This window comes from Canis aureus, chromosome 15 (assembly GCF_053574225.1).
Source record: "Canis aureus isolate CA01 chromosome 15, VMU_Caureus_v.1.0, whole genome shotgun sequence".
NCBI classification, from domain to species: Eukaryota; Metazoa; Chordata; class Mammalia; order Carnivora; family Canidae; genus Canis; species Canis aureus.
In genome coordinates this window covers 58,749,499-58,775,616 of record NC_135625.1, presented here as the reverse complement: position 1 = coordinate 58,775,616, position 26,118 = coordinate 58,749,499, and the positions used below count along the sequence as shown (strand labels likewise).

The following is a 26,118-nucleotide window of genomic DNA, read 5'->3' as shown; positions in this document are numbered from 1 at the left end:
TTCATCTGTTGTAGAATCACAACATCATGTAGCCTCTGGCAGACTCCACTGTGCACCTATGAAAGCATGAAAGTGAAAAGGCAAATCATGTCTTAATCTTTTTTTTTTTAATTTTTTTTTTTTATTTATGATAGTCACACAGAGAGAGAGAGAGAGTGAGAGAGAGGCACAGGCATAGGGAGAAGCAGGCTCCATGCACCGGGAGCCCGACGTGGGATTCGATCCCAGGTCTCCAGGATCGCGCCCTGGGCCAAAGGCAGGCGCCAAACCGCTGCGCCACCCAGGGATCCCCATGTCTTAGTGTTATTATGAAAATAACTTCCTGCAAAGTTCTCAGACCACATAGTGTAACTAATTAAGTGATAATATTTGAGAAAACTTACCTACATGAGTTTCTAACATTGAGCCAATCCTTTGCTTTGTGGGCACATTTTATCCTGACATATTTGTTGAGGATGGATTATATTTTGTGACATGATTAACTCTATGGGACAAGTAACTTACCCATCCTCTCTGCATTTCAGTTTTTTTCTTCTTTGGTGTATAAGACCTGGAGTTGTATAAAGAAAATTTGAAGTTCCCTGTCATCTCTAAGATCTTAATTCTGTGCTTTTGTTAGGGAAGACCAGATTGTAGAAGATCAAGTTCAGTAAAGTATGCTGTTAACTTTCAACTTTTCCCTCTCAGCTTTTCTATTGGAAATAAAAGCATCGATTTCCAGAAAATGACTTGTAATTCTATTCCTATCCGACGCATCTCCACGCCTTCATCTGTCACGACGCTGACCAATTTTGTCTTTGCCACAAAATGGATTTGGTACTGGAAGAAAGAATCAGACATATGGGTTCAATATGGGGAGGAGGTGAGTACCATTCCTCTTTGTGGAGGCTCTAGTTTAGACTTGATACTTCCAGATAAAACTAATGATAAAATCCAAAAAAACCCCAAAAACTAATGATAAAATGCTTGATGCCTAATTGGTTACCCATGGAGCACCGATATAGTAGAGGAAGTCATACTTTTTCACGTTATACACAGCTTTATTTGCATTTTGCTTAGTAAGCATCTACTCTTTTTTTTTTTTTTTTTAAGGATTTTATTTATTTATTCATGGGACACACAGAGAGAGGCAGAGACACAGGCAGAGGGAGAAGCAGGCTCCCTGCAGGGAGCCCGATGTGGGACTCAATTCCCAGACCTGGATCACGACCTGAGCTGAAGACAGATGGTCAACCACTGAGCCACCCAGGGGCCCCAGCAAGTGTCTACTCTGATTGCTGTCATAAGTGACAGCATCTGTGAATTATTTTCAGTACCCTTCTTTCTTCATGATCAGGGACTGAGGTGGAACCTTGAGCTAGCTTCCTCTGTGTTAGTTCGTAAATGTACAGAGACTACTGCTTCCAGCCAGTGGAGCACAGCAGGCAGGGTGAGAAATCAGAAGACTGGTAGATGGTCATTAGGATTCTGGATTCAGATGGATTTGAAGGCTGGAACTGGCTTATCCACAGAAGGACACAGTAACAGACCATAGAAGTTCAGATAAGCACGGCTTCTATCTAGTGTTTCTTCCTCTCTTTGATTCACAGGATTAAATTGAGAGAGAGAGAGAGAGAGAGAGAGAGAAGGCAATGAGATGAGAGCGATAAGAAAGAAAAAAGGAAAGCGAGAGATTAAAATGAAGCCAAAGCCAGGGTGCCTGGGTGGCTCAGTTGGTCAAGCGTCCACCCAGCTCTTGATCTCAGCTCAGGTCTTGTTCATGAGTTCAAGCTCCGTGTCAGGCTCGCTGGGTATGGTTCTACTTAAAAATAAGTAAATAAACAAAAATTGAAGAGAAAAAAAAATGCAGCCAAAGCTGAAGCAGGACAATGAAATGCCAGCAAAAGAAGCTGATGGGCCCTGAGTTTGGCTGTGAGCCGCCTTGCTTCCAAAGCACACAGAGAAACGCCATCTGTCAAGGCTCACCTGTGCCTCTATGGGAAGAACACACCAATTCCTCAGGAGAAGCATTGCTTTTTTTCTGTTGTTGGAGCCTGAGGAAGATCTCTCCTTTGGGGCTACAGAGAGGAGAGCACATATGCTGCAGCCAGTGAGGTCCTCCCCATGAGCCCTACTGACTCCACGTAGTGCAGTGGTTTCCCCACTGTCCTAGCAGCACATCCATGCCATCAAACAACCATTCACAGAACCCGGATAGACAGACGGGAGTAGAGCAGAGCTGCCTGTGGCACGGGGGAGAGGGGCTCAGAGCCTGGTCTCTTGGTGTCTGTCCCCTTTGCTCTTCTCTCTCTTGTGGTGGCTTGTGGAGCAATATGGTGTGACAACCCCCCTGACGTTGAGCATCGTACAGGTTGTTTCCATGGTCAAGCCAAGGATGATGTCAGAGGGCAGTTCTGTAAATGTGATCCTGTGAGTTGACTGTGGAAATAGATATTATAAACTCAATTAGTCTTGGTTAAAATAAAAATAAACTATATGCTTCGGTGGTTCATGTGTCAAATACTGGCAAATACTTTTCAGTAAGATGGGAAGAAGGTTGGAAAAGATTTACATTTGTGTGACCTCAGGGGTCCTGGAGACCAAGGAAGAATGCCGGTGGGGAATAGATGGTATTTAAACGTACACAAATTCCATTGCTCGTGTTCCCTAGTAAAATATCAAGCAACTTCCAATAAAGCTGCTTGATACAGGGCACGTAGGTCAGTTAAGCATCTGCCTTTGGCTCAGGTCGAGATCCTGGGGTCCTGGGACGTAGCCCTGGATTGAGCTCCCTGCTCAGAGGGGAGCCTGCTTTCCTCTCTGCCCCTCCCCCTTGCTCGTGCTCTCTCTCACGCTCTCTATCTCTCTCAAATAAATAAATAAAATCTTTTTTAGAACGCAACAAACTACTCTTTTTTTTTTTATGATGAGAGAGAGAGAGAGAGAGAGAGAGAGAGAGGCAGAGACATAGGCAGAGAGAGAAGCAGGCCCCATGCACCGGGAGCTCAATGTGGGATTCGATCCCGGGTCTGCAGGATCGCGCCCTGGGCCAAACAAAGGCAGGCGCTAAACCGCTGCGCCACCCAGGGATCCCCCGCAACAAACTACTTGACACAAAGTTCTCCATGGGACATTCAATCTGTGTTAAATGCAAAGTCCTAGAACATAACTTGGAACTTGATGCAAACACGTAAAATGTTGTTGGATTCATTTAATCTGTGGCACATGTTCTGGGTGATTTGAATAAATTATTATAGTCTCATATTAATTAGACCCATTATTACATAAATTTGAGTTGGCTCTTCTGCTATTTAAAAAAAAGAAGAAGGAAAATAGGCCGTAGGTTTAGTGTTTTCCTTGCTGTCTGTCCCAATGACATAAAAATTGATCGTTCTAGGAGATTTGAACCACAAGAGAAGGAGCAGCCTGGTTTCTTTCAGAGTTCAGTGTGTATGGATGGGTCAAGTCTGCAGCTCTTTGATAGTGTGGTTTGATCCAGTGTAGAGGTTAGAATATTTGAAGAGAAGAGTGGACTGCATAGCCTTCAGACAGGGAGAGTCCTGCAGGTTTTATTTCTTGTAATTGAATTTTTAGTAAGAGTTGGGGCAGCTAAGATTTCTGGGTCAGGAACCTCCCTAGTAGAAACTGGGAGAACAGCTTTTGCCAGCCAAGGGTAAGTACATATACTTTGACTGTGAACTCTCTGGAATGTAGACTTGATATCATTTTATGGAAATTAAGGCACTTAGCCAGGACTTGTCCCTACATAGATGGTAGGCAGGGAGAGGATGTGGCATTGGAAGAGTGATGGTTGAGTAGTTGGGCAGGTGGGCAGCAGTGGTGCAGGACAGAGTGACAGCAGGAGTGACGGCAGGGCAGGTCTTCCTGGGGTTTGCATCAGGCAGTGCCTGCAGATCCAGCCCGCCAGAGATGTTTACTAGCTGGGAGCTGAGCTTAGTAGCTCTGATAGCTGGTGTTGAGGGGCAGGAGTCCATGGATGAGAGCTCTAGAAACCAAGATCAAGGCAGTCATGTGGGAACAGGACAAAAGCCAAGACTTGGTTACTGCAGTGGAGACACACATTCATGTCTTTAGGGAGAATAAATCATTGAGGTCTCTACCACTCATCATCACTCCTTCACTTATTCAGAACTGGAGTACAGTGTGAAGGAAGGGCCCGAAGCACGCTAGGCTGTCCACATGCTCAGACACTGGAATTGCCTAGTCCTGTCCAGTATGACAACCACCAACCACTTGTGGTGGCTATTTCATTTTTTTTTTTATTTTCATTTTTTATTTTTTAAAGATTTTATTTATTTATTCATGAGAGACACAGAGAGAGAGAGAGGCAGAGAAACAGGCAGAGGGAAAAGCAGGCTCCATGCAGGGAGCCCCAGGTGGGACTCCAGGATCGAGCCCTGGGCCAAAGCCGGAGCCAAACCGCTGAGCCACCCAGGGATCCCTTGGATATTTCATTTTATTTTATTTTATTTTATTTTATTTATTTTATTTTATTTTTTTTTTAAACTTTTTATTTATTTTTTAAAGATTTTATTTATTTATTCATGAGAGACACAGAGAGAAAGAGAGAGAGGCAGAGACACAGGCAGAGGGAGAAACAGGCTCCACGCAGGGAGCCCGACGTGGGACTCCATCCCAGGTCTCCAGGATCAGGCCCCGGGCTGAAGGCAGAGCTAAACCGCTGAGCCACCCGGGCTGCCCGGATATTTCATTTTAAACTTCAGTTAATTAAATTTGAATAAAATGAATACTTCAGTTCCATGGTCACACTTGTCACATTTAAGTGCTCTACAGCTACATGGAGCTAGTGGCTTTCATATAGGAAAACATAGAGGATGTGTCCAGTGAAATGTTCCAGAAAATTCCAGGGGACAACCCTGATCTAGACCCAAAAGCCTTGCCAGCAAAGTCAGGCCCTCAGGCTAGCAACGTGGGCACCCTGGGAGCCCTTTGGGAGAATTAAATACCCTTTCCCTGAATTTGTATTCTGTGATCTGCTTTTTAACTGGATTCCCAGGTGATTCACACACAAATTAGAGTTTGAAAGGCCTGGCCTAGAGTTTGTAGATTATCCTTCCAGCCTGGAACTGGCTCTGCTGAGCTGGCCTTCGGATGTCCCATAACGTCAGCTGTCAGAATGGGAAGCTAGGGGACACCTCGGTGGCTCACAGTGGTTGAGCATCTGCCTTTGGCTCAGGTCATGATCTCAGGGTCCTGGGGGAGCCTACATCTTCCTCTACCTATGTCTTTGCCTCTCTGTGTGTCTCTCGTGAATAAATAAATAAAACCTTTCAAAACAACAAAAAAAGGGAAATCAGGACAGTGATTTGAGATGGCAGCCCAGAGTCCCCAGAGGTGACTCACTGCCCCCTGTGTTTGTAGGCATTTGCCCACATCATCTGCTCTTTGGGGTCCTAGGAAGGCACGTGGCTCACCCACACATCATCTAATCACAGCCACCTCATTTCCTCCTGCCCCCTGAGGATGCCAATCTCGTTTACAATTATCCTGGTGGATAATGTCCCAGCAGCTGTTGCAGCAAACCTCTTCATGGTGTGACTTAGGATCTATAGCTTAGAAAGTTCTACTAAAGGTAGCTTTCTTGTCACTTCCACCTGTTTGTCCCATTTCTACCTTTTGAACCCCTTTCTCGTTTATTCCCACTTTACACTGTGCAGACATCTGCCCTCACCATATTCCTCTCCAGGCTGAAGAGACCTAGTTCAGGCCTTTCTCCATCCAGGACATTTCCTTCGGAGGCTTTCATTGCGGCCTCCTCCCCTTACATCCAGCCGGCATGTTCACCGGGGAAGGGGCAGAGGTGTAGCTGAAAGCTGCAGAGCCCACAGTCTCATTAAAGGGACAGGGAGCCTCTCCCTGCCACCAGCTGCGAATTTGCTGTCATTAGCTCCTCCATTCTAGATCATAAGCAACGAGTGTCTCTTCGCCATGAAATATCGGGAACCCGTGCTATTAGGGCTTACATCCAATCTGCCCTGGTCTGCCACTCCCTACATTGGCGTGTGGACCGTGGAGTGGTGGCCTAGCTTGTGTCTGCTAGAATCAACACTTAACCTTTACCCACTCATCCTGATGTTTAGACCCTTTGTACAGACCTTGAGAGCAGAGATTGTATCCTTACATTTGTGGGGTGGTGTTCCGTGCCTCTTTCTTAATAGCCACAGTGAGTGGAAAATCCAGATGCTTTTGCAGTGTTATTGACTGACTGGGGGATCGGTCCATTTTATTTGCTTACTCTGGTTCAGGGCAGAGAAGAGGGAGGTCATTTACATTTGGACAGCAGTACACCCACTGGAAACTGCATTCTCACATGTGATATCCTAAAAATAGCTACCATGTTCTACTCGATGCCAGAGTGTTGGATTCTGTTAGATGGCAAGGGCAGACATGATTTCTGTACCGTGGGTGTCAGTTGCTCTGTACGCTAAGGTCATATTTTATAGAAGGTATAAAAAGGATATTGCAACGAGCTCCATTTTTCAGGCATCCCCTGAGTGTATAGTCCATTTCTGCAAGGTAGACGGTTGTCTTCTAGCTCCATGATGGGGATACTACAAGAGGATGTGACATGGCCTCCACCTGGCAGCCTTTACAGTCTGGTTTGGGAGGCAAGATGCATTCCAGTTCAAATCCCATGGCTGAAGTACAGTTGTATAAGACATATGATAGAGATTTCTTAAAAGCCTACCCTGAAGTATCTTTACTTTATTTATTTATTTATTTATTTATTTATTTATTTATGTATGTATGTATGTATTTATTTTTTAGGCTGGTAATCAGGAAGCTTCAAACATCGACTCTTCCTACCTGGAGTCCTTCTTTCTATTGTATCCAAGGGGAATTGTGCCATTTCAGGCGGGTTCACGGAACTACGAGCTGAGTTTTATAGGTGAGACTTCACATTTGGCAGTGGTGCCTATTACTCGAATCTGGCATGTGGTGGGAGTGGGAGCAGAGTGGAGGTGCATGCTGTACCCAGGATCACGATTCTTTTTAGTAAGGTATGAAGTATGATGGGGTGGAAGCCAGTGGCTGTCAGCAGAGGCCTGTGCTCGAGAGCCTTGGCTCTGACCACATAGTAGTATGTAACACAGGGAACAGCACCTGGCCTCTCTAGGCCACCATTCTCTCTCTATGAAATGAAGGCAGGGGATGAAGTGGTCTCTAAGGGGTACTTCTAGCTCGGCCATTCTAAGTTTCTGATTCTGGATGGGCTCTATCCCAGGCTGAGGCAGAAGTTCAGGGGCTGGTGACTCCAATAGAGACCTTGGTCCAATGGGTGCCTTCAGAATTGTAGAACCTTGCTGTTCATTTTGGGCTTCATCATCTAGATTAGTGGTTTTATCCATCACCTTTTCTAAAGACTTTCCCTTCCACCATGTTGATTTGAGCTCCATGGGAAGGCCGTCAGCTTAGCTTCTACCAATCTATTGTGTTTAGTAAGAAATCAGAGCAGGAACTGGCCTCCCTCCGAATATACTGTCTCACCAGCTGCACCCTGGCACACTTCATTGCATATGGTCAGATAGTTGCCCTTTCAGGATCCCTACAGGTGCTTTGAAAAAGGTAAAGAAGATTTTCTCAGGTCCTTGACATTCCAGGTTGCTTCGGGCCCTGTGCCAATTACTGTGTATTAAGTAATATAGCTTTGAAGGACATCAGACCAGCTGCTGTATTTTGGAAAGCAATCTGATGCTACATATCAAGAGATATTAAAATATGTTTGCTTTGGGGCACCTGGCTGACTTGGTCAGTAAAGCATGCGACTCTTGATCTCAGGATTGTGAGTTCAAGCCCCATGTTGGGCATGGAGCCTACTTAAAAAATGCTAAACTATGCTTGCTTTTCATTCTCTTAGGAATCTTTCTAAGGGAATAATTAGAATTCTGGTGAATTCACCAGAAGGAAAAGGAAAGTGATGAGCATGAAGATTTTTAGTAAAGCCTATTTGACATACTACAGTAGAGGTATGTCCTTTAGGGTACTACCATAGTGACCAAACCAATTAGGTATTAAATTTTAGTAGAGTATTGGTTAAAATTTTTGATTATGAAACCTGCACAGTAAAAGCAAAATTTAATATTGTTAAGTGAAAAAGGCAAACCTCCAAATGTATGTTTTTGTGCCTTTCTTTTTAGATGTTGTATTCAAATGAAAAGGTTTTCTTTTTTTTCAAATGGAAAGTTTTTTTGTTTGTTTTTTAATGTAATATGGGGGGGCAGCCTGGGTGGCTCAGCGGTTTAGCGCCTGCCTTTGGCCAGGACGTGATCCTGGAGTCCCAGGATCGAGTCCCATGTCGGGCTCCCTGCATAGAGCCTGCTTCTCCCTCTGCTTGTGTCTCTGCCTCTCTCTCGCTCTGTGTCTCTCATGAATAAATAAATAAAATATATATTTTTTAATGTAATATGGGGACACCTGGGGCTCAGCAGTTGAGCATCTGCCTTCGGCTCAGGGCATGATCCCGGGATTCGGGATCAAGTCCCACATCAGGCTCCCTGCAGGAAGCCTGCTTCTCCCTCTGCCCGTGTCTCTGCCTCTCTCTGTGTCTTAAATAAATAAATAAATAAATAATAAATAAAATCTTAAAAATCAATAAATAAATGTAATATGCATGGTAAATGCAACAATGTATGCATGTGGACCAAGAGCAGAAGAGAGTAGGAAGAAACAGAAATCTCTTCTGTTGGGGACGCCTGGGTGGTTCGGCAGTTGGGCGTTTGCCTTCGGCTCAGGATGTGACTCCGGGGTCCTGGGATTGAACTCTGCATCAGGCTCCCCGCATGGAGCCTGCTTCTCCCTCTGCCTGGGTCTCTGCCTCTCTCTCTAGGTCTCTCATGAATAAATAAATAAAATCTTTAAAAAAAAAAAAGAAATATCTTCTGTTGGATGGTGAGATTAAGAACGGCTTAAATAAATTTTTTTTTCTTTAGATATTATTCTATTGCTTTGGCAATTTAAAAAGGTGATGGAGAGGATCCCTGGGTGGCTCGGCGGTTTGGCGCCTGCCTTTGGCCCAGGGCGCGGTCCTGGAGTCCTGGGATCGAGTCCCGCGTCGGGCTCCCGGCGTGGAGCCTGCTTCTCCCTCCTCCTGTGTCTCTGCCTCTCTCTATGTCTATCATAAATAAATAAATAAATCTTTAAAAAAAAGAAGGTGATGGAGTGGGGAGAACCAATAATGTACCTTGTTCCCCAAATCTGAAGAAATTTGACTGGCAATTTTGTTCACCTGGTTCATAGAAACTAGTCCAGAGCAGTTTGGTATTCCGGGTGAATTTCCCCCCATTTCTTATATTCTGACATTCATTAAACTAGTATTGGAGTCGCAGCTCTGCCCTGTTCTAGATGCGGGCAGCAGGCAATTTCTGAAAGTGATAATAGCTCTGGGGAAAATGAAGAAGTGTGGTGAAGAAGCCAGAGAATCTAGGAGAGTATCTAGTTTTGTTTTGTTTTGTTTTGTTTTTAAGATTTTATTTATTTATTCATAAGAGAGAGAGAGAGGCAGAGACACAGACAGAGGGAGGAGCAGGCTCCATGCAGGGAGCCTGATGTGGGACTCGATCGCAGGACTCCAGGATCATGCCCTGGGCCGAAGGCAGGCACTAAACCGCTGAGCCACCCAGGGATCCCCGAGAGTATCTAGTTTTATCCCAGGAAGAGACTGTGGAAGGAAGGGAGCAGCCCATGCACATGGGAAGCAGGGCCCCCCAAACCTGCAGACAAGCTGGTTTCATAGAACAGTGGGAAGGCTGGTAAGAGATGGGAGTGCTGCGAGGTGTGGAGCAGAATTGTGGCAACATCTTTCTCTTCCTCTTTATTCTTTTTTTAAGATTTATTTATTTTGGGACACCTGGGTGGCTCAGCAGTTGAGCATCTGCCTTCAGCTCAGGTCATCCCGGGGACCTGGGATAGAGTCCCGCATCAGGCTCCTTGCAAGAAGCCTGCTTCTCCTTTTGCCTATGTCTCTGCCTCCCTCTCTCTCTATGTGTCTCTCATAAATAAATATATAAATCTTTTTAAAAAAGATTTATTTATTTATTTGAGAGAGAGAATGTACGTGTATGAGCAGGGGGAAGGGCAGAGGGAGAGGGAGTAAAACAGACTCTGTTGAGTGAGGAGCTGGACTGGGGCTAGATCTTGTGACCCTGGGATCATGATCTGAGCCGAAATCAAGAGTCAAATGCTTCATTGACTGAGCCACCCAGGTGCTCCACACCATCTCATTTTATCTTTTTATTGTTTATGTTTGTTTCACTTTACATCAACTCTACTGAAGCACAATTGCTTCGATAAAATGCTTCCATTTTAAGTGTGCAGTTGGATGAGTGTGGACAAAGTGCATGTGACTGCTATCCTGATCAAGATCTAGAGCATTCCCATCAGTCCAAGTTTCCTCATGCCCCTTTGCAACTGGTCTCTTCCTACCCCCATTTGCTCTCTGTCACCATAGATTAGTTGTATCTATTCTAGAACATCATGTAAATAGCATCTTGTGGCATGTACTCTGCATGTGGCTGACTTCTTTCACTCAGAATGTTTTTTAGACCCACCTATGTTGTTGCTTATACAGTAATTCTTCCCTTTTCAATGCCGAGTAACACTTCATTATAAGGCTATACCATGGTTTGTTTATCCATTCACCTGTTGATGTATTTTGATTGTTTTCACTTTCTGACTATTAGAATAATGCTACTAGGAACATTTCAATGCAAGTCTTTGTGTGGGTTTAAATGTTCATTTCTCTTACGTGGGTACAAAGGAATGGGAATGCTAGATCACATAGGTAATGTATGTTTGACTTTATAAGAAACTGCCCAACTGTTTTCCAAAGTGGCTATGCCATTTTGTATTTTCTATAGCCATGTAAGATGATTTACTTTTTATTTTATTCTATTTTTTTAAGATTTTATTTATTTATTCATGAGAGACACAGAGAGAGAGAGGCAGAGACCCAGGCAGAGGGAGAAGCAGGCTCCATGCAGGGAGCCCGACGTGGGACTCAATCCCAGGATTCCGGGATCAGGCCCTGGGCCAAAGGTGGCGCTAAACTGCTGAGCCACCCGGGCTGCCCTATTTTATTCTTTTTTTTTTAAAGATGTTACTTATTTATTAATTTGAGAGAGCGAGAAAGACCATGAGTCTGTCCGCGAAGGGGGAGGCAGGGGCAGAAGGAGAGAGAATCCCAAGCTGACTTCTCGCTGAGCACAGGGCCCTATATAGGGCCCAATCCTACCACCCTGAGATCGCAACCTGAGCTGAAACTCCGATACTCAACTGGCTGAGCCACTTAGGCACCCCAGATGATTTACTTTTTAAAAGCTCCTTCTGGGGATGCCCGGGTGGCTCAGCGGTTGAGCGTCTGCCTTCAGCTCAGGGTGTGATCCTGGAGTCTCTAGATCGAGTCCCATATCCGGCTCCCTGCATGGAGCCTGCTTCTCCCTCTGCCTGTGTCTCTGCCTCTCTCTCTCTCTCTCTCTCTCTGTCTCTAATGAATAAATAAATAAAATCTTTAAAAAATAAAAAGTAAAAACCTCCTTTGGCTGTAACTTTGGCCTGGGTCTACAACATGCATCAATTGAAAATGACATTTCACACTTGATCTAGAAAGATCCTTCAATATATAGCTACCACATTCCAACCCATAATCATTGATGCCTGGTTTAGGGCAGCTTACATGGATGATGTCTTGTTATCTGACTGCCCTAGTTCTTCCCTTTACTATCTGACCTTGATTTAAAGATTAGATTAATTGCTGACTGCTCATCTCATTGCCTCTTTGTTTTCTGGGTCTTATCATAAGGGCAGTCAGCAAAGGATACGAGTTTTTAATCATGAGCAATCCCCTTCTGGAAGGATTTTCTCTATTCATGCATGTTACAGCTCACTTGTGAATATTTGCTGTGTTACTAGCCTACAGAAAATAACAGTACATCATTTTCTAGGACTAATTCTTGGTTTTTGTTTGTTGTCTTTTTTCTGTCTAAAGGGATGATTCAGACAAATGTAGCTTCCAAGACCCAAAAGGATGTTGTCAGAAGGCCAACCTTTATGTCTTACAAGGATGTGGAGCAGATTAAAAGCAAGTAAGTGTTCTGAAGCACTGCCTACCAGCAGATGTTTAAGATATTCACCCACTGATCTCACCAAATCACTCTTGAATCTGTTTTCTTGAAATCTTCCTGCTTACATTACATGGCAGTTTCCTTTTGCATCATCTGTACTCGTGAAGCAGTATAGCTTGTCCAAAGGTGTAGGCGAGCAGGAACTCGATCTCCCTCTGACTCACAGGGGATTCGGGCAAGCCTCTCCTACCTGGGCCTCAGCATCTTCACTGTGAATGGCTGGATTGATGGGTGTGCCCCGGAAATGATCAAGTGCATGATCATGATTCCTGGGTCCTGGGATCGAGTCCCACATCGCGCTCCCTGCATGGAGCCTGCTTCTCCCTCTGCCTGTGTCTCTTCCTCACTCTCTGTGTCTGTCATAAATGAATGAATGAATGAATGAATGAATGAATGAAAGAAGCTCAGTAAAATCTATATTGTTCATGAACGGTTTTGGAGATGGATTCCCCACTGTTGGATGATATGTGGTTATATAAAACACATTCAAAATTAATATTTGTGTGGAATCAGAAAAGACCCCGAATAGCCAGGGGAATATTAAAAAAGAAAACCATAGCTGGGGGCATCACAATGCCAGATTTCAGGTTGTACTACAAAGCTGTGCTCATCAAGACAGTGTGGTACTGGCACAAAAACAGACACATAGATCAATGGAACAGAACAGAGAATCCAGAAGTGGACCCTCAACTCTATGGTCAACTAATATTCAACAAAGGAGGAAAGACCATCCACTGGAAAAAAGACAGTCTCTTCAATAAATGGTGCTGGGAAAATTGGACAGCCACATGCAGAAGAATGAAACTAGACCACTCTCTTTCACCATACACAAAGATAAACTCAAAATGGATGAAAGATCTAAATGTGAGACAAGATTCCATCAAAATCCTAGAGGAGAACACAAGCAACACCCTTTTTGAACTCAGCCACAGTAACTTCTTGCAAGATAAATCCATGAAGGCAAGAGAAACAAAAGCAAAAATAAACTATTGGGACTTCATCAAGATGAGAAGCTTTTGCACAGCAAAGGATACAGTCAACAAAACTAAAAGACAACCTACAGAATGGGAGAAGACATTTGCAAATGACGTATCAGATAAAGGGCTAGTATCCAAGATCTATAAAGAACTTTTTAAACTCAACAGCAAAGAAACCAATAATCCAATCATGAAATGGGCAAAAGACATGAAGAGAAATCTCACAGAGGAAGACATAGACATGGCCAACATGCACATGAGAAAATGCTCCGCATCACTTGCCATCAGGGAAATACAAATCAAAACCACAATGAGATACCACCTCACACCAGTGAGAATGGGGAACATTAACAAGGCAGGAAACCACAAATGTTGGAGAGGATGTGGAGAAAGGGGAAACCTCTTTGCACTGTTGGTGGGAATGTGAAGTGGTGCAGCCACTCCTGGAAAACTGTGTGGAGGTTCCTCAAAGAGTTAAAAATAGAGCTGCCGTGCGACCCAGCAATTGCACTGCTGGGGATTTACCCCAAAGATACAGATGCAATGAAACGCAGGGACACCTGCACCCCGATGTTTATAGCAGCAATGGCCACAATAGCCAAGCTGTGGAAGGAGCCTCGGTGTCCATCGAAAGATGAATGGATAAAGAAGCTGTGGTTTATGTATACAATTGAATATTACTCAGCCATTAGAAATGACAAATACCCACCATTTGCTTCAACGTGAATGGAACTGGAGGGTATTATGCTGAGTGAAATAAGTCAATCAGAGAAGGACAAACATTATATGGTCTCATTCATTTGGGGAATATAAAAAATAGTGAAAGGGAATAAAGGGGAAAGGAGAAAAAAATGAGTGGGAAATATCAGGAAGGGATACAGAACATGAAAGACTCCTAACTCTGGGAAACGAACTAGGGATGGTGGAAGGGGAGGTGAATGGGGGGTGGGGGTGACTGGGTGATGGGCACTGAAGGGGGCACTTGATGGGGTGAGCACTGGGTGTTATTCTATATGTTGGCAAATTGAACACCATAAAAAATAAATTTATAAAACCCAAAATGGGTGTAAAATCAAGTATGACATCTTTATAGTTAATTTATATAAATTTTTATAAAATTTATATAAATTTTTATCCAAAATAACATTAATTTACCAAATTATGAATAATGACTTTTTTTTATGACTGTCTTTTTTAAAGAACTATGGTTACGAGGATGTCTGTACCAGGAATATTGCAAGAATATAATCCAAAATAAAGTACAAAGAATAAATTCTCTGGGAATTCTTGGTTTAGTGGCTGGAATTTCGGGATGGAACTCTGGCATATGGAACAGGGAACCAAGTGAATTCTTTGTCTTCTTTGTAGCTATCAGCTGATGCAGACCCTGTCAGAGCCTTTAATCTCAACACTACCTCCTCAGCCAGACTTTAGCTTGAATGGATATGAGGTACTTGGTTTTTGCCTTTTGGTGTGTAAATTGTTTCAAGGTGAGGAAAAGTACCTAGCCATAGATGTATAGTATTTGAATGAAAGAATGAATGGTTTCTGTAAAATTCCTGGATCAAGATTCAAAGGCATCCAGATGGTAACGGTGTTACCTTCCCAGAGAATGGTTGCCCTCTACAGGGCACCTCATTGTCTAGCCACGCACAATCTCTTATGGGCACATCCTTACAAAAGACCCTACGAGATAGATATTATCATCTCCACTTTATGGAGGACAAAGCTGAAAACCAGAGAGTAAAAGTGCCTTGTCTGGTAGTTGGAGGTAAAGGGCAGGTTTCTGTGGGTGTGAGGAACTCACCAGGTCCCTAGACTAAATCGGACACCTCCAGGGGGCATCCTTTTGCCTTTAGGCATAATGCCTCGCTAGCCAGAATTCAGCCTGCGCAGATGGGCCCAGTGCCAGCTAGTTCATTACTAAGATGACCTGCCAGATGTGGAAACCCTAAGCCAGCTTATCCCACCTGCTACCGGAGGCCTGGCAAGGGTACTCCATGGCATAGGGGGCCACGTGTGTGGACATAGCATGCTTTAAATGTCTCCTGTTTCACATTTTACATATTTTTGAAATTTTTTAGTTGGTAGAGATCAATAACCAGAATCCGGAATATGTCATGATAAGTGAGTCTTTTAAAGCTTCTATGAAAAATTTCAAGATTGAAAACATAAAGAAGATCAAGAACACCAAGCTCTTGAATGCTTTTGAAAGGTTGGTGGCTGTATTATTGGATTGTTTTTTGGTTTCGGGTTTTTTTTTTTTTTTTTTTTTTTTTTTTTTAATGTAAAGTTTGAAGGGATTCATTAAGAGCTGCACTTTAAAACCTACCCACTGGTTTATTTTAAGTCAAGAGTTTCTTCAGTGTCTAGTTGTTTTGTTCATTTTGTAAACTCCAACTTCTCTGTTTCAGCTTTAGTTTTATGACTCTTTGATTTAATTTATCTATCATTTAAAAGTCATAAATTAACTTTTTTGCCTCTGGTGCATTAATGTTAGAAGCTCCATTCTGAAAGTGGGTGGAATAAAATTTTAAGATGATTAGACCTTAGTTGGGATTAATGTCATTAACTGGAGTGGAAGAGGAATGCTCTGGGTGTTTCACATTTCCTGTATTAGGAAAAAATTGAAGATGAACAACAGAACGGAAAAAATCCTGTTTTGTGCAACAAGACGCACCTATGTGGAGTCTATCTGTAAGGATAACTTCAACTGGATCTTACATGGATCTTCTGATACCAAATATGGAAAAGGTTTGTGCTGGAATAGAGAAACCTAACTAGTAGAATCATAACTCAGGCTCTGTTATGAGGTATATGTCATGATTCTTTACTAACCAGCATGTGTGGATTTTGCATGCATGGAGAGTTAAGCTTATGTTCACCTTAACTGTCCAAATTAGAGTGGCACATTGGCTTGGGACTTGATTGCTGTATCAGAGCCATGCTCCCATCTTAGGCTTTTTTGGGGGTGGAAGGATGGGAGAGTCTCTTACATGCTTGCAAACTCTTCTAACTGTTGGCTACATTGTCTACCATTTACTGTTCATTTCTACCTATGGCTCTTCCTGACTTAAGTCCAACCCTGTGACGCTGCTATAAGTAGCCTGCCTTTGCCTCTTTTCTTTTCTTTTCTTTTCTTTTCTTTTCTTTTCTTTTCTTTTCTTTTCTTTCTTTCTTTCTTTTTTTTTTTTAAGATTTTACTGTGAGAGAGAGCCAGAGAGAAAAAGAGAGATTGAGAGAATGAGCAGGAGGGATGGGGCAGAGGGAGAGAGAAACAGACTCCTGACTAAGCAGGGAACCCGACTCAGGGCTCAATCCCAGGACCTGGGATCATGACCTGAGCCAAAGGCAGACATTTAACTGACTGAGCCACCCCCCTCTGCTCATTTTTGAATAAGATTACTTTTTGGTGTTGGGTCATACCTTCCAAGTAATTCTTGAAACAAGCAAACACAACGAATCACTCATCTTAAGAGAACAACTAATAGTATATCAAGTTTTGAAGTGCGCTTAACTCATTATGATTACATTCACACACATTGCAGAAAGCAAGAGACCAGTCAGTCAGCCAACAAATATTTTTGAGTGACTTCTATACACTAGATACTGAAGACATAGCAGTGAACAAAGTAGACATGGCCTCCCAGCAAAATTACTTCACATAATTAAATGGTTGCAAATGTGCAACTACCGTAGAGGGAGTGAACAGGTCCTGTGGACACCGAACCTGGCTGGAGAGGTATTCCCAAGGAAAGGCACAGGAAGGATCATCTACATTGTAGAGTCCCTGTGGAGACTGAGCAATGAATGGTATAATGTATGGCTACACAGGAAACAGTTGAGACGTGATGCTGAGGGCACAGGAAGCTAATGAAGGATTTTAAGCTGGGGAATGATTTGATAGGAAGTTCATGTTTATTAGGTTTAAATGCATCAATAAAGGGATACCTGACTGGCTCAGTTGGAAGAGCATGCGACTCTTGATCTCGGGGTCATGAGTTTAAGTCCCATGTTGGGTGTAGAGATTACTTAAATAAATAAACTTAAAAAAAAACTGCATCACTAAAACTTACCTAGAAATGTTTGGGGAAAGAGGGATGTCCACCTTGAGTGAAATATGTTTCTTATGTTAGAACGCAAAGGAATATTTATCAGAGGAAGTGGACACATGGTACATTAGTGTTCGTAGGTCTTGGCTGTAATTGGCTGGGATAGTGGCATACATGGGCGTGTAGTCTGTTTTTCCTCTTTTGTATGTGAAAGAGCACTGAAACCCTCTGAAATTTATCTTGACAGTTTGATCATGTTACTTATTATCACTTCTCCTTTAAGTTGGCAAAAGAGGAGAGTTCTTGAGAGCCAGGAAAAACCCCTGTGAGTGGTGTGGAACAAGGGGGCAAAGATGGAGTCTGCAGTTCTCACAGATAGACAAGGTGTCTGTCCGGGATTTCTGCCCTGTGTTCCCAAGCCACCTCCCCTTAAGAAGACAGTGATCCTTCCACTTGGCCTGCCTCCTGTTTCACAGAGTTGGGAGGTGTTTTTGTTTTGTTTGTATTTATTTTTAGTATCAACTTTCCACTTCTTTTTTTTTTTTAAGATTTTATTTATTTATTCTTGAGAGACAGAGAGAGAGAGAGGCAGAGACACAGGCAGAGGGAGAAGGAGGCTCCACGCTGGGAGCCCAACGTGGGACTCGATCCCAGGACCCCAGGATCATGCCCTGGGCGGAAAGCAGGCGCTAAACCGCTGAGCCACCCAGGCTGCCCCAACTTTTCACTTCTATCACTGATATCCACTGATGGTATCAGTCCTGGATAGATACAAACCATTGGGTCTGTAATCTTTTTTGTTGTTGTTGTTTATTGAAGATTTTCTTTTAAATTTATTTATTTGACAGAGCAGAGCGAGCAAGAACATGAGTCGGGGGGAGGGGCAGAGGGAGAGAGATGCAGACTCCCCATTGAGCAGGGAGCCTAATGTGGGGCTTGATCGCAGGATGTGGAATCATGACCTGAGCAAAAGGCAGATGCTGAACCGACTGAGCCACCCAGGTGGCAACCTCACTGGGCCCACAATCTTAAAAAGTTTGGGCAGTTGTCCTAAAAGAAGCCAACTGGTAGACTTTAGAGATCTTGCTCCTCTCTGAGGGAAAACAAAGGACCCCCCTTTGCATGTGTGAAACCACTCCAGTTAGGCTGTTAGATGGCATGATTTTGTATGTGACTGTGTTAAGGAGAGTGTCAGGAGAGTAAGATGTGCCTGGAATGATAGAAGGGTTATGGGCTACCTTTTGATAAATTGGAGGTGGGAAGAGGGCATCTGTTGGGAGATGGAAGATCAGAGTGGAAGACGGGTTAGTTGGAGAGTTGGTAAAAGCTGGGAAGCGGAACCAGACCTGCTGAGCAGTCTGGACTGAGAATAATAACAGTTAGGTAAAAGCCACCCAACTTCACAGTCAAAGGAGATGATAAAAACTCAGATTTGGATAAAAAGTGGAAGTGAGGTGAAGTTAGCAAAAGAAGCACATGTTTGTGCTAAGGTAGCTAAGCAAACAAGGACCTGTCCTGGTTACAAACTGGATTCAAGAGGCCCGATGAGAGGCATAGGAGGCCAGGTAACTTGTTTGGGATCCAGGGTGCTGCAGGCATCGACATCTATAACATCTCCCAAGATTCTGCAACCCAGGTATCTCTCAATGCTAAATGGTTGGAAAGAAAGAGACAAATATATTATTGGTATTTGACTCATATTATTATTGGTAATAATATTATTATTATTATTGGTAATAGACTCATATTATTTTTGGTAATATGAGTGTCTATGTAGAAAACCCAAAAGAATCTATGGGGAATTGGAAGGTTGGCATTCCACATAGGAAGTGGGACACATGCATTCCTCTGCCGCAGGACTCCTCTCTGTTATCCCTGACAGGCCCAGCATGGTGGATGGAGCCCACGATGCCCGAATAACTGAGTTAGAGCCAACTTGACCTGTTTTGACTCCCAACCTAGAAGAATGTTCCTTTCCCTGGTGTTATTCAGAGTTCTAGTTAACAAAGTCCATTTTTTACAATGTATATCCAGGTCCTATTTTAGTAGTCAAAAGCTGGTAACGATTTTTTCTTTCTCCTTATAGAGTCCTTCCATAGTGATTCTTATCCTCTCTGAGACAAAGAATATGCCTGGCCAAAATAAAAGATGGTTATGTATAAAGAATTGTTAAGAGAAAAAAAAAAACACAATGTTATACCATTATGTCAGTTATACTAAATAAATGAAAAAAATGAATAAAGTAGATTACAGGAAGACAGCATATTGTGAAGTCTTAAGTATGACCTAAGTATGACCTGTAGGACAATTCACAAAAGCTAGCTTGGCAGAAAACAAAACAAAACAAAACGGACAAGTTGGGAGAAGAGCGTTTATGAAGACTGGAGATGCCAAAGGCTGGGGAGGCTGTAGCAGCACAGGACATTTAAGATCTGGTGGGAATGACTGAGGATAAGGCTGGAGCAGGAAGTCAGTGTCTGCTCCTGAAACACCATGGAAGCCATGCTAAGGGGAGGGATTTTTATCCAGAGGTCAATCACAAACCACCAATGGCTTTGAGAAGGAAGTACCAATGACTCTGGCTGCGTTGTGAGAAAGGATAGGTGGGACCAAGCCTATAGGAGAGAAAGCAGGTAAGGAGGTCAATTTAAGAGTCTAGTCCATGGGGCACCTGGGTGGCTCAGCTGGTTAAGCAACTGGCTCTCGGTTTCTGTTCACATCCTCCTCAACTCAGATTATGAGTTTGAGCCCCACTCTGGGCTCTGTGCTCAGCGTGGAGTCTGTGGAAGATGCTCTCTTCTCCCTCGGCCATTCTCTCCTCCCTTTCAATAAATCTTTTTTTTTTTTTTTAGATTTTATTTATTTATTCATGAAAGACAGAGAAAGAGAAAGAGAGAGAGTCAGACACTAGGCAGAGGGAGAAGCAGGCTCCCCACGGAGGATATAAGCCATTAGGACCCTGGGATCACGACCCCACCTGAAGGCAGATACTCAACCACTGAGCCACCTAGACATCCCTCTCTTAATAAATCTTAAAAAAAAAAAAAGAGTCCAGGCTAGAAATGAGGGTGGTCTAGATGCAAGTAGAGGGATGAAGAGGATACTGGGGTTCAGGAACTCTATCACTTGAAAGAGGTATTTGCAAGAAGACTGAGTCTAAGTCTTAGGAGAGCAGGCTACAGGGTTGGTCTTAGGGTTGGCTCACTTAAATATTGATTCCACATTATAGAAATGTGATTTTTAAAAACAACTGATGATCCTTTGGGAAAAAAAATCAGTTCTTTAGGGTAATGGCTACTCTTTTCTGAATGGTGAATGATAAAGTTGTCCTCCAAAGACCTAGAATACCTGTATAAAGAATCTTTTGTCATTGGCTTCATTTGTCTTTCGTTTGGTTATCACTGGTAAACAAAAATAGCTGAATAGGGGCACCAGGCTGGCTCAGGTGGTAGAGTGTGCAGCTCCTGATTTCTGGGGGTTGTGAGTTCAAGCCCCATACTAACCATTAACCATGGAGATTACTTTAAAAAATAGTTGGGGGCCCCTGGGTGGCTCAGTGGGTTAAATGTCTGACTCTTGATTTCAACTCAGGTCATGATCTCAGGGCCATCAGATCAAGCCCCAGGTCCAGCTCTGTGTTGGATGTGGAACCTGCTTGAGATTCTCTCTCTCTCTCTCTCTCTCTGCCCTTCCCTGTGCTTGCGTGTGCTCTCTCTCCTCTCTCTCTCCCCACCCTCTCTCTCTATCTCTCCTCTCTCTCTCTCTAAAATAAATAAATAAATCTTGGGGGATCCCTTGGTGGCTCAGCGGTTTGGTGCCTGCCTTTGGCCCAGGGCGTGGTCCTGGAGTCCCAGGATCGAGTCCCACATCAGGCTCCCTGCATGGAGCCTGCTTCTCCCTCTGCCTGTGTCTCTGCCTCTCTCTCTCTCTCTCTCTCTCTCTCTGTCTCTCATGAATAAATAAATAAATCTTTAAAAAATAAATCTTTAAAAAATAGCTGAATAATCAAATTAGTACTCAGACTTTATTATAAAATAGAAAAAATTAATTTAAGTATAAAAGTAACTTTGTGCCATTGAAATATACACAACTATCTCTGAATGTTGCAAATAAGTTTTATGGCTTTATGAAGCGATAAAAATGCACATTCAAGAAAAATATGGATGAAATTTTTTCTCTTGATTTTATTCCATTTGCTTTAAGTCAAATATATTTTTACCAGTAAATCCATACTATTTATTTGACACCTTTTACATGCATAGCTGGATTTCACTTATCTGGAAATATTCGCTTTCTGAAAGATAACTTGGAATTGGAAAGAGTGAACAACTGTGTTATGAATAGCCTGAGTTGTTGTCATAAAATTCCTGTGCTGAAGATTATGTATGTTTTTTCTTGGGAGCTTCGCAGAATCATGTGGTCTTATTTCAAAACAGTGGTTGTGGTTGTTGTTTTTGTTTTTCTCAGCCTAGCAAGTGTGGAGTGGGAGTCGAGAGATGCTAGAGGTGGCAGCAAGAAGAAAGTTAGCAGTTTTAAGTGGAGAATGAGAGGGGAAATGATCTACGAGACACAAACACAGCTTAACATTGTTTTCAAGCTGTGTATAGACCATTAGTAAAGGAGTAAATGGCTCTGTCCCCCTTAGTAACTCAAGAGGGCCCCCCTATGTTGTAACACCGTATATCAGAATTAATATCTACATCTGATGCATCAGGAAAAGAGCAAAATGACTTGTTCTATTTTTTAAATCAGAGAAATATATATGTTTTAGAAAGATCTCCTTACAAAATAGCTTAAATTGTTTAGAAGTGGGGCACCTGGGTGGCTCAGTGGGTGAGCGTCTGCCTTTGGCTCAGGGCATGGTCCTGGGGTCCCGGGATCGAGTCTCGCTTTGGACTCCCTGTGGGGAGCCTGTTTCTTCCTCTACCTGTGTCTCTGCCTCTCTCTGTGTGTCTCTCCTGAATAAATAAATAAAATCTTAAAAAAAATTGTTTAGTAGTTCCAGAATTGACCTATGAGGAATGGCTTTAGGAATGGCTCTTTGCAGACACTTAGAAATGACTTATGATTGGGATCCCTGGGTGGCGCAGCGGTTTGGTGCCCGCCTTTGGCCCAGGGCGCAATCCTGGAGACCCGGGATCGAATCCCACGTCGGGCTCCCGGTGCATGGAGCCTGCTTCTCCTTCTGCCTGTGTCTCTGCCTCTTTCTCTCTCTCTCTCTCTCTGTGACTATCATAAGTAAAAAAAAAAATAAAAAAAAAAAAGAAATGACTTATGATTATACTATGATGCACAGAGGTGGGTAGTGTGATCGAGAGTTTGTAGTGGGCGTCCATCAAATGAGAAATAATAAAAATAAAGAAGGCACAGGGGTGCCGGGGCGGTTCAGTCGGTTAAGCATCTGACTTTGGCTTGGATCATGATCCTGGGGTTCTGGGATCAAGCCCTTGTTGGGTTTCCTACACAGTGGGAACTTCACTTCTTCCCCTCCCTCTTCTCCTGCTCCCTCTCCTGGCTTGTGCACAAGTTCTCTCTCTCAAATAAATAAAGAAAATCTTTTTTAAAAAGCAAAATAAAGAAGGCACAGCCTCTATACTCAGGGGATAGCAGAGTAGTATAGAATACATCTATATTTGGCCATCTGGTAAAACTGAGAGTGGGAACCGGCTAGGAGGGAAGGCTGGTGACCCAATAGAATTGTGGTGGGATGATGATTTTTGCTTTTGTCCTTGATCATTTTCCAATTATCTACTGGCCTACTTAATAAGATTATAAAAAGATCTGTATGAAAAAAAAGGATCTGTATGGACACTGTCTTTTAAATGTAAGCTTATTTTGGTCACACACCAGTAAAAAAAGAAAGACAAAAATACAACAGGAAAAAAAGAAAGGGAAAAGCAGTTGCAAGAAAGAGCTTATGAAATATGCCAATAAGCATATGAGAAGATGCTTAATGTCACTAGTATTGAGGGAAACACATATTAAAATTTTTCACACTTCGTATTGACAAAAATTAAAAAGATCGTTGATATCCAATGTTGGCAAAGTTTGGAGAAATGGGACTTTCTCCATTGCTGGTAAAATTTTTAAACTGTTTCTGAAGGACAATTTGTAATCTCTGTCAAAATATAATATGCACATGTCCTTTGACTCAGCCATTATAGTTTTGCAATCTATTCTATAGAAATGCTTATACAGGCTCTCAAAGGTATGTTTACTAGGATGTCTTAAAAGTATTTATTTAGAACTGTTCTTGGTTCAAAGCCATAGCAAAGGGATCCCTGGGTGGCGCAGTGGTTTGGCGCCTGCCTTTGGCCCAGGGCGCGATCCTGAAGACCCGGGATCGAGTCCCACGTCAGGCTCCCGGTGCATGGAGCCTGCTTCTCCCTCTGCCTGTCTCTCTCCCTCTCTCTCTCTCTCTCTCTCTATCGTAAATAAATTTAAAAAAATATTTGAAAAAAAAAACATAGCAAAAAGTAAAAGCAACCTATATTTTAATCAATACAAAGGTAGTTAAATTGAACATCCATACAATGGAATCCTGTGCAGCCATTAAAAAGAATGAGGTGGAGTTAAACGGAGTGACAGCAAAATTTCCAGGACTAGAGTGTAGAAAAATGCAGAACAGTTCATACAGTATAATCCTAAAATTAACAAATAAAAGAACATCAAACTACCAGAGTAAATGTGTTATATATGTATGTAAATGCCTAGAAATGGGTCAGAGGATCCCCACCAAGCTGGTGACTGTGTTTTTGAGGGACTGCAGGCAGGAAAATGGTAGGTCAGTATAAGTGGACTTTCATTTTTTTTTTTTTATTTTCTTCTTTTTCTTTCTTTCTTTCTTTCTTTCTTTCTTTCTTTCTTTCTTTCTTTCTCTTTCTTTCTTTCTTTCTTTCTTTCTTCCTTCCTTCCTTCCTTCCTTCCTTCCTTCCTTCCTTCCTTCTTTCTTTCTTTCTTTCTTTCTTTCTTTCTTTCTTTCTTTCTTTCTTTCTTTCTATTTTTTTTGAGATTTTATTTATTTATTTGGGAGAGAGTGCACGTGAGCACCAGGGGCAGGGAGAGGTAGAGGGGAGAGGGAGAAGCAGGTTCTCCACTGATCAGGGATCCTAATGTGGGGCTCAATCCCAGGACCTAGGATCATGACCCAAGCCAAAAGCAGACTGAGCCACCCAGGCACCCTGGACTTTCATTTCTTATTCCAAATATTTGAACATCATTTACTCAGAATATCCAGCATCTGATCTACTCAGGATAAGCAGTATTTCTGGAATTCAAACATCTAAATATTTTTTTAAAATCAGTAATAAAAAAATAAACCAGATACATGAAAAAATATTAAACACTTGTTACATAAATGAAACAAATTCATTTTACTAATTAACTTTTCATAGAAAATCAGAATTTGCAAATATACACACATATCTAATTTTTTAAAAGATTTTATTTAGTGCAAGCAGTGGGGGAAGGGCAGAGGGAGATGGAGAGAGAATCTTAAAGACTTTATTTATTCATGAGGGATACAGAGAGAGAGAGAGAGGCAGAGATATAGGCAGAGGGAGAAGCCAGCTCTCTGTGGGGAGCCTCATGCAGAACTCAATCCCAGGACCCTGGAATCATGCCCTGAGCCGAAGGCAGATGCTCAACTGCTGAGCCAGCCAGGCATTCCTGAGAGAGAGAGAGAGAGAATCTTAAGCAGATTCCCTGCTGAGCATGGAGCCAGATGTGGGGCTCCATCCCATGACCCTGAGGTCATGAGCCAAAATCAGGAGTCAGATACTTAACTGACTGAGCCACCCAAGTGCCCCATACACATTTCTTTTTTCCTTTTAAATATTTTATTTATTTATTTATTTATTTATTTATTTATTTATTTATTTATTATGTAAGTGGGGGTAAGGGCAGAGGGAGAGGGAGAAAGAATCTCAAGCAGATTCCCTGATGAGCACAGAGCCTGAGTTGGGGCCCGAATTCACAACCCTGAGATCATGACCTGAACTGAAATCAAGAGTCAGACGCTTAACTCACTGAGCCACCCAGGCACCCCCACATTTCTTTAAAAAGAGAGAAAATGGGGTACCTGGGTGGGCATGGTTGGCTACGCAGCTGACTTTGGCTCCAGTCATGATCCCAGGGTCCTGCGATGGATCCCTGTGTCAGGTTCCCCGCTTAGCGAGAGTCTGCTTCTCCCTCTCCCCCTGCACAACCCTCGCCCCCACACTATTCTGTCTCTCTCAAATAAATCTTTTCAATAAAAAATATAGAGAAAAGTATCTGGCAGTGACAAAAATTAATATAAGAAATTTCAGGGATCCCTGGGTGGCTTAGGAGTTTAGAGCCTGCCTTTGGCCCGGGGCATGATCCTGGAGACCAGGGATTGAGTCCCACATCAGGCTCCCTGCATGGAGCTTGCTTCTCCCTCTGCCTGTGTCTCTGCCTCTCTCTCTCTCTCTCTCCCTCTCTCTCTCTCTCTGTGTGTGTCTCACGAATAAATAAATAAAATCTTTAAAAACAAAAACAAAAAAAGAAATTTCAGTTTGTCAGGAAATCATTGTTGATCTGCTGAGTATAGAAACCTCAGTGATGCGGGGGTGCCTGGGCGGCTCTGTGGGTTATATGTCTGATGCTTTTTTTTTTATTTATTTATGATAGTCACAGAGAGAGAGAGAGAGAGAGAGAGAGAGAGAGGCAGAGACATAGGCAGAGGGAGAAGCAGGCTCCATGCACCTGGAGCCTGATGTGGGATTCGATCCCGGGTCTCCAGGATCGCGCCCTGGGCCAAAAGCAGGCGCCAAACCGCTGCGCCACCCAGGGATCCCATATGTCTGATTCTTGATTTCAGCTCAGGTCATGATCTCAGGGATGTGAGATGGAGCCGTGCCTCAGGCTCCACACTGTGAAGTCCTGCTTGGGATTCTCCTTCTCCCCCGCCACCCCCCCCATGCATAC

The 26,118-nt window shown here is 43.0% G+C and overlaps 1 protein-coding gene across 2 annotated transcripts in view; it reads left to right on the top strand.

The window, feature by feature from the left end:
• Nucleotides 1-26,118, top strand: part of ZC3HAV1 (zinc finger CCCH-type containing, antiviral 1) — a 60,616-nt gene that overhangs the window by 32,660 nt on the left and 1,838 nt on the right. For both annotated transcript variants that reach the window (XM_077850089.1, XM_077850090.1), the window contains 6 exons: nucleotides 688-862; nucleotides 6,790-6,910; nucleotides 12,005-12,101; nucleotides 14,486-14,567; nucleotides 15,202-15,332; nucleotides 15,738-15,871. In XM_077850089.1, the coding sequence (XP_077706215.1) occupies nucleotides 688-862; nucleotides 6,790-6,910; nucleotides 12,005-12,101; nucleotides 14,486-14,567; nucleotides 15,202-15,332; nucleotides 15,738-15,871 (740 nt within the window). The remainder of the gene's footprint in view (nucleotides 1-687; nucleotides 863-6,789; nucleotides 6,911-12,004; nucleotides 12,102-14,485; nucleotides 14,568-15,201; nucleotides 15,333-15,737; nucleotides 15,872-26,118) is intronic.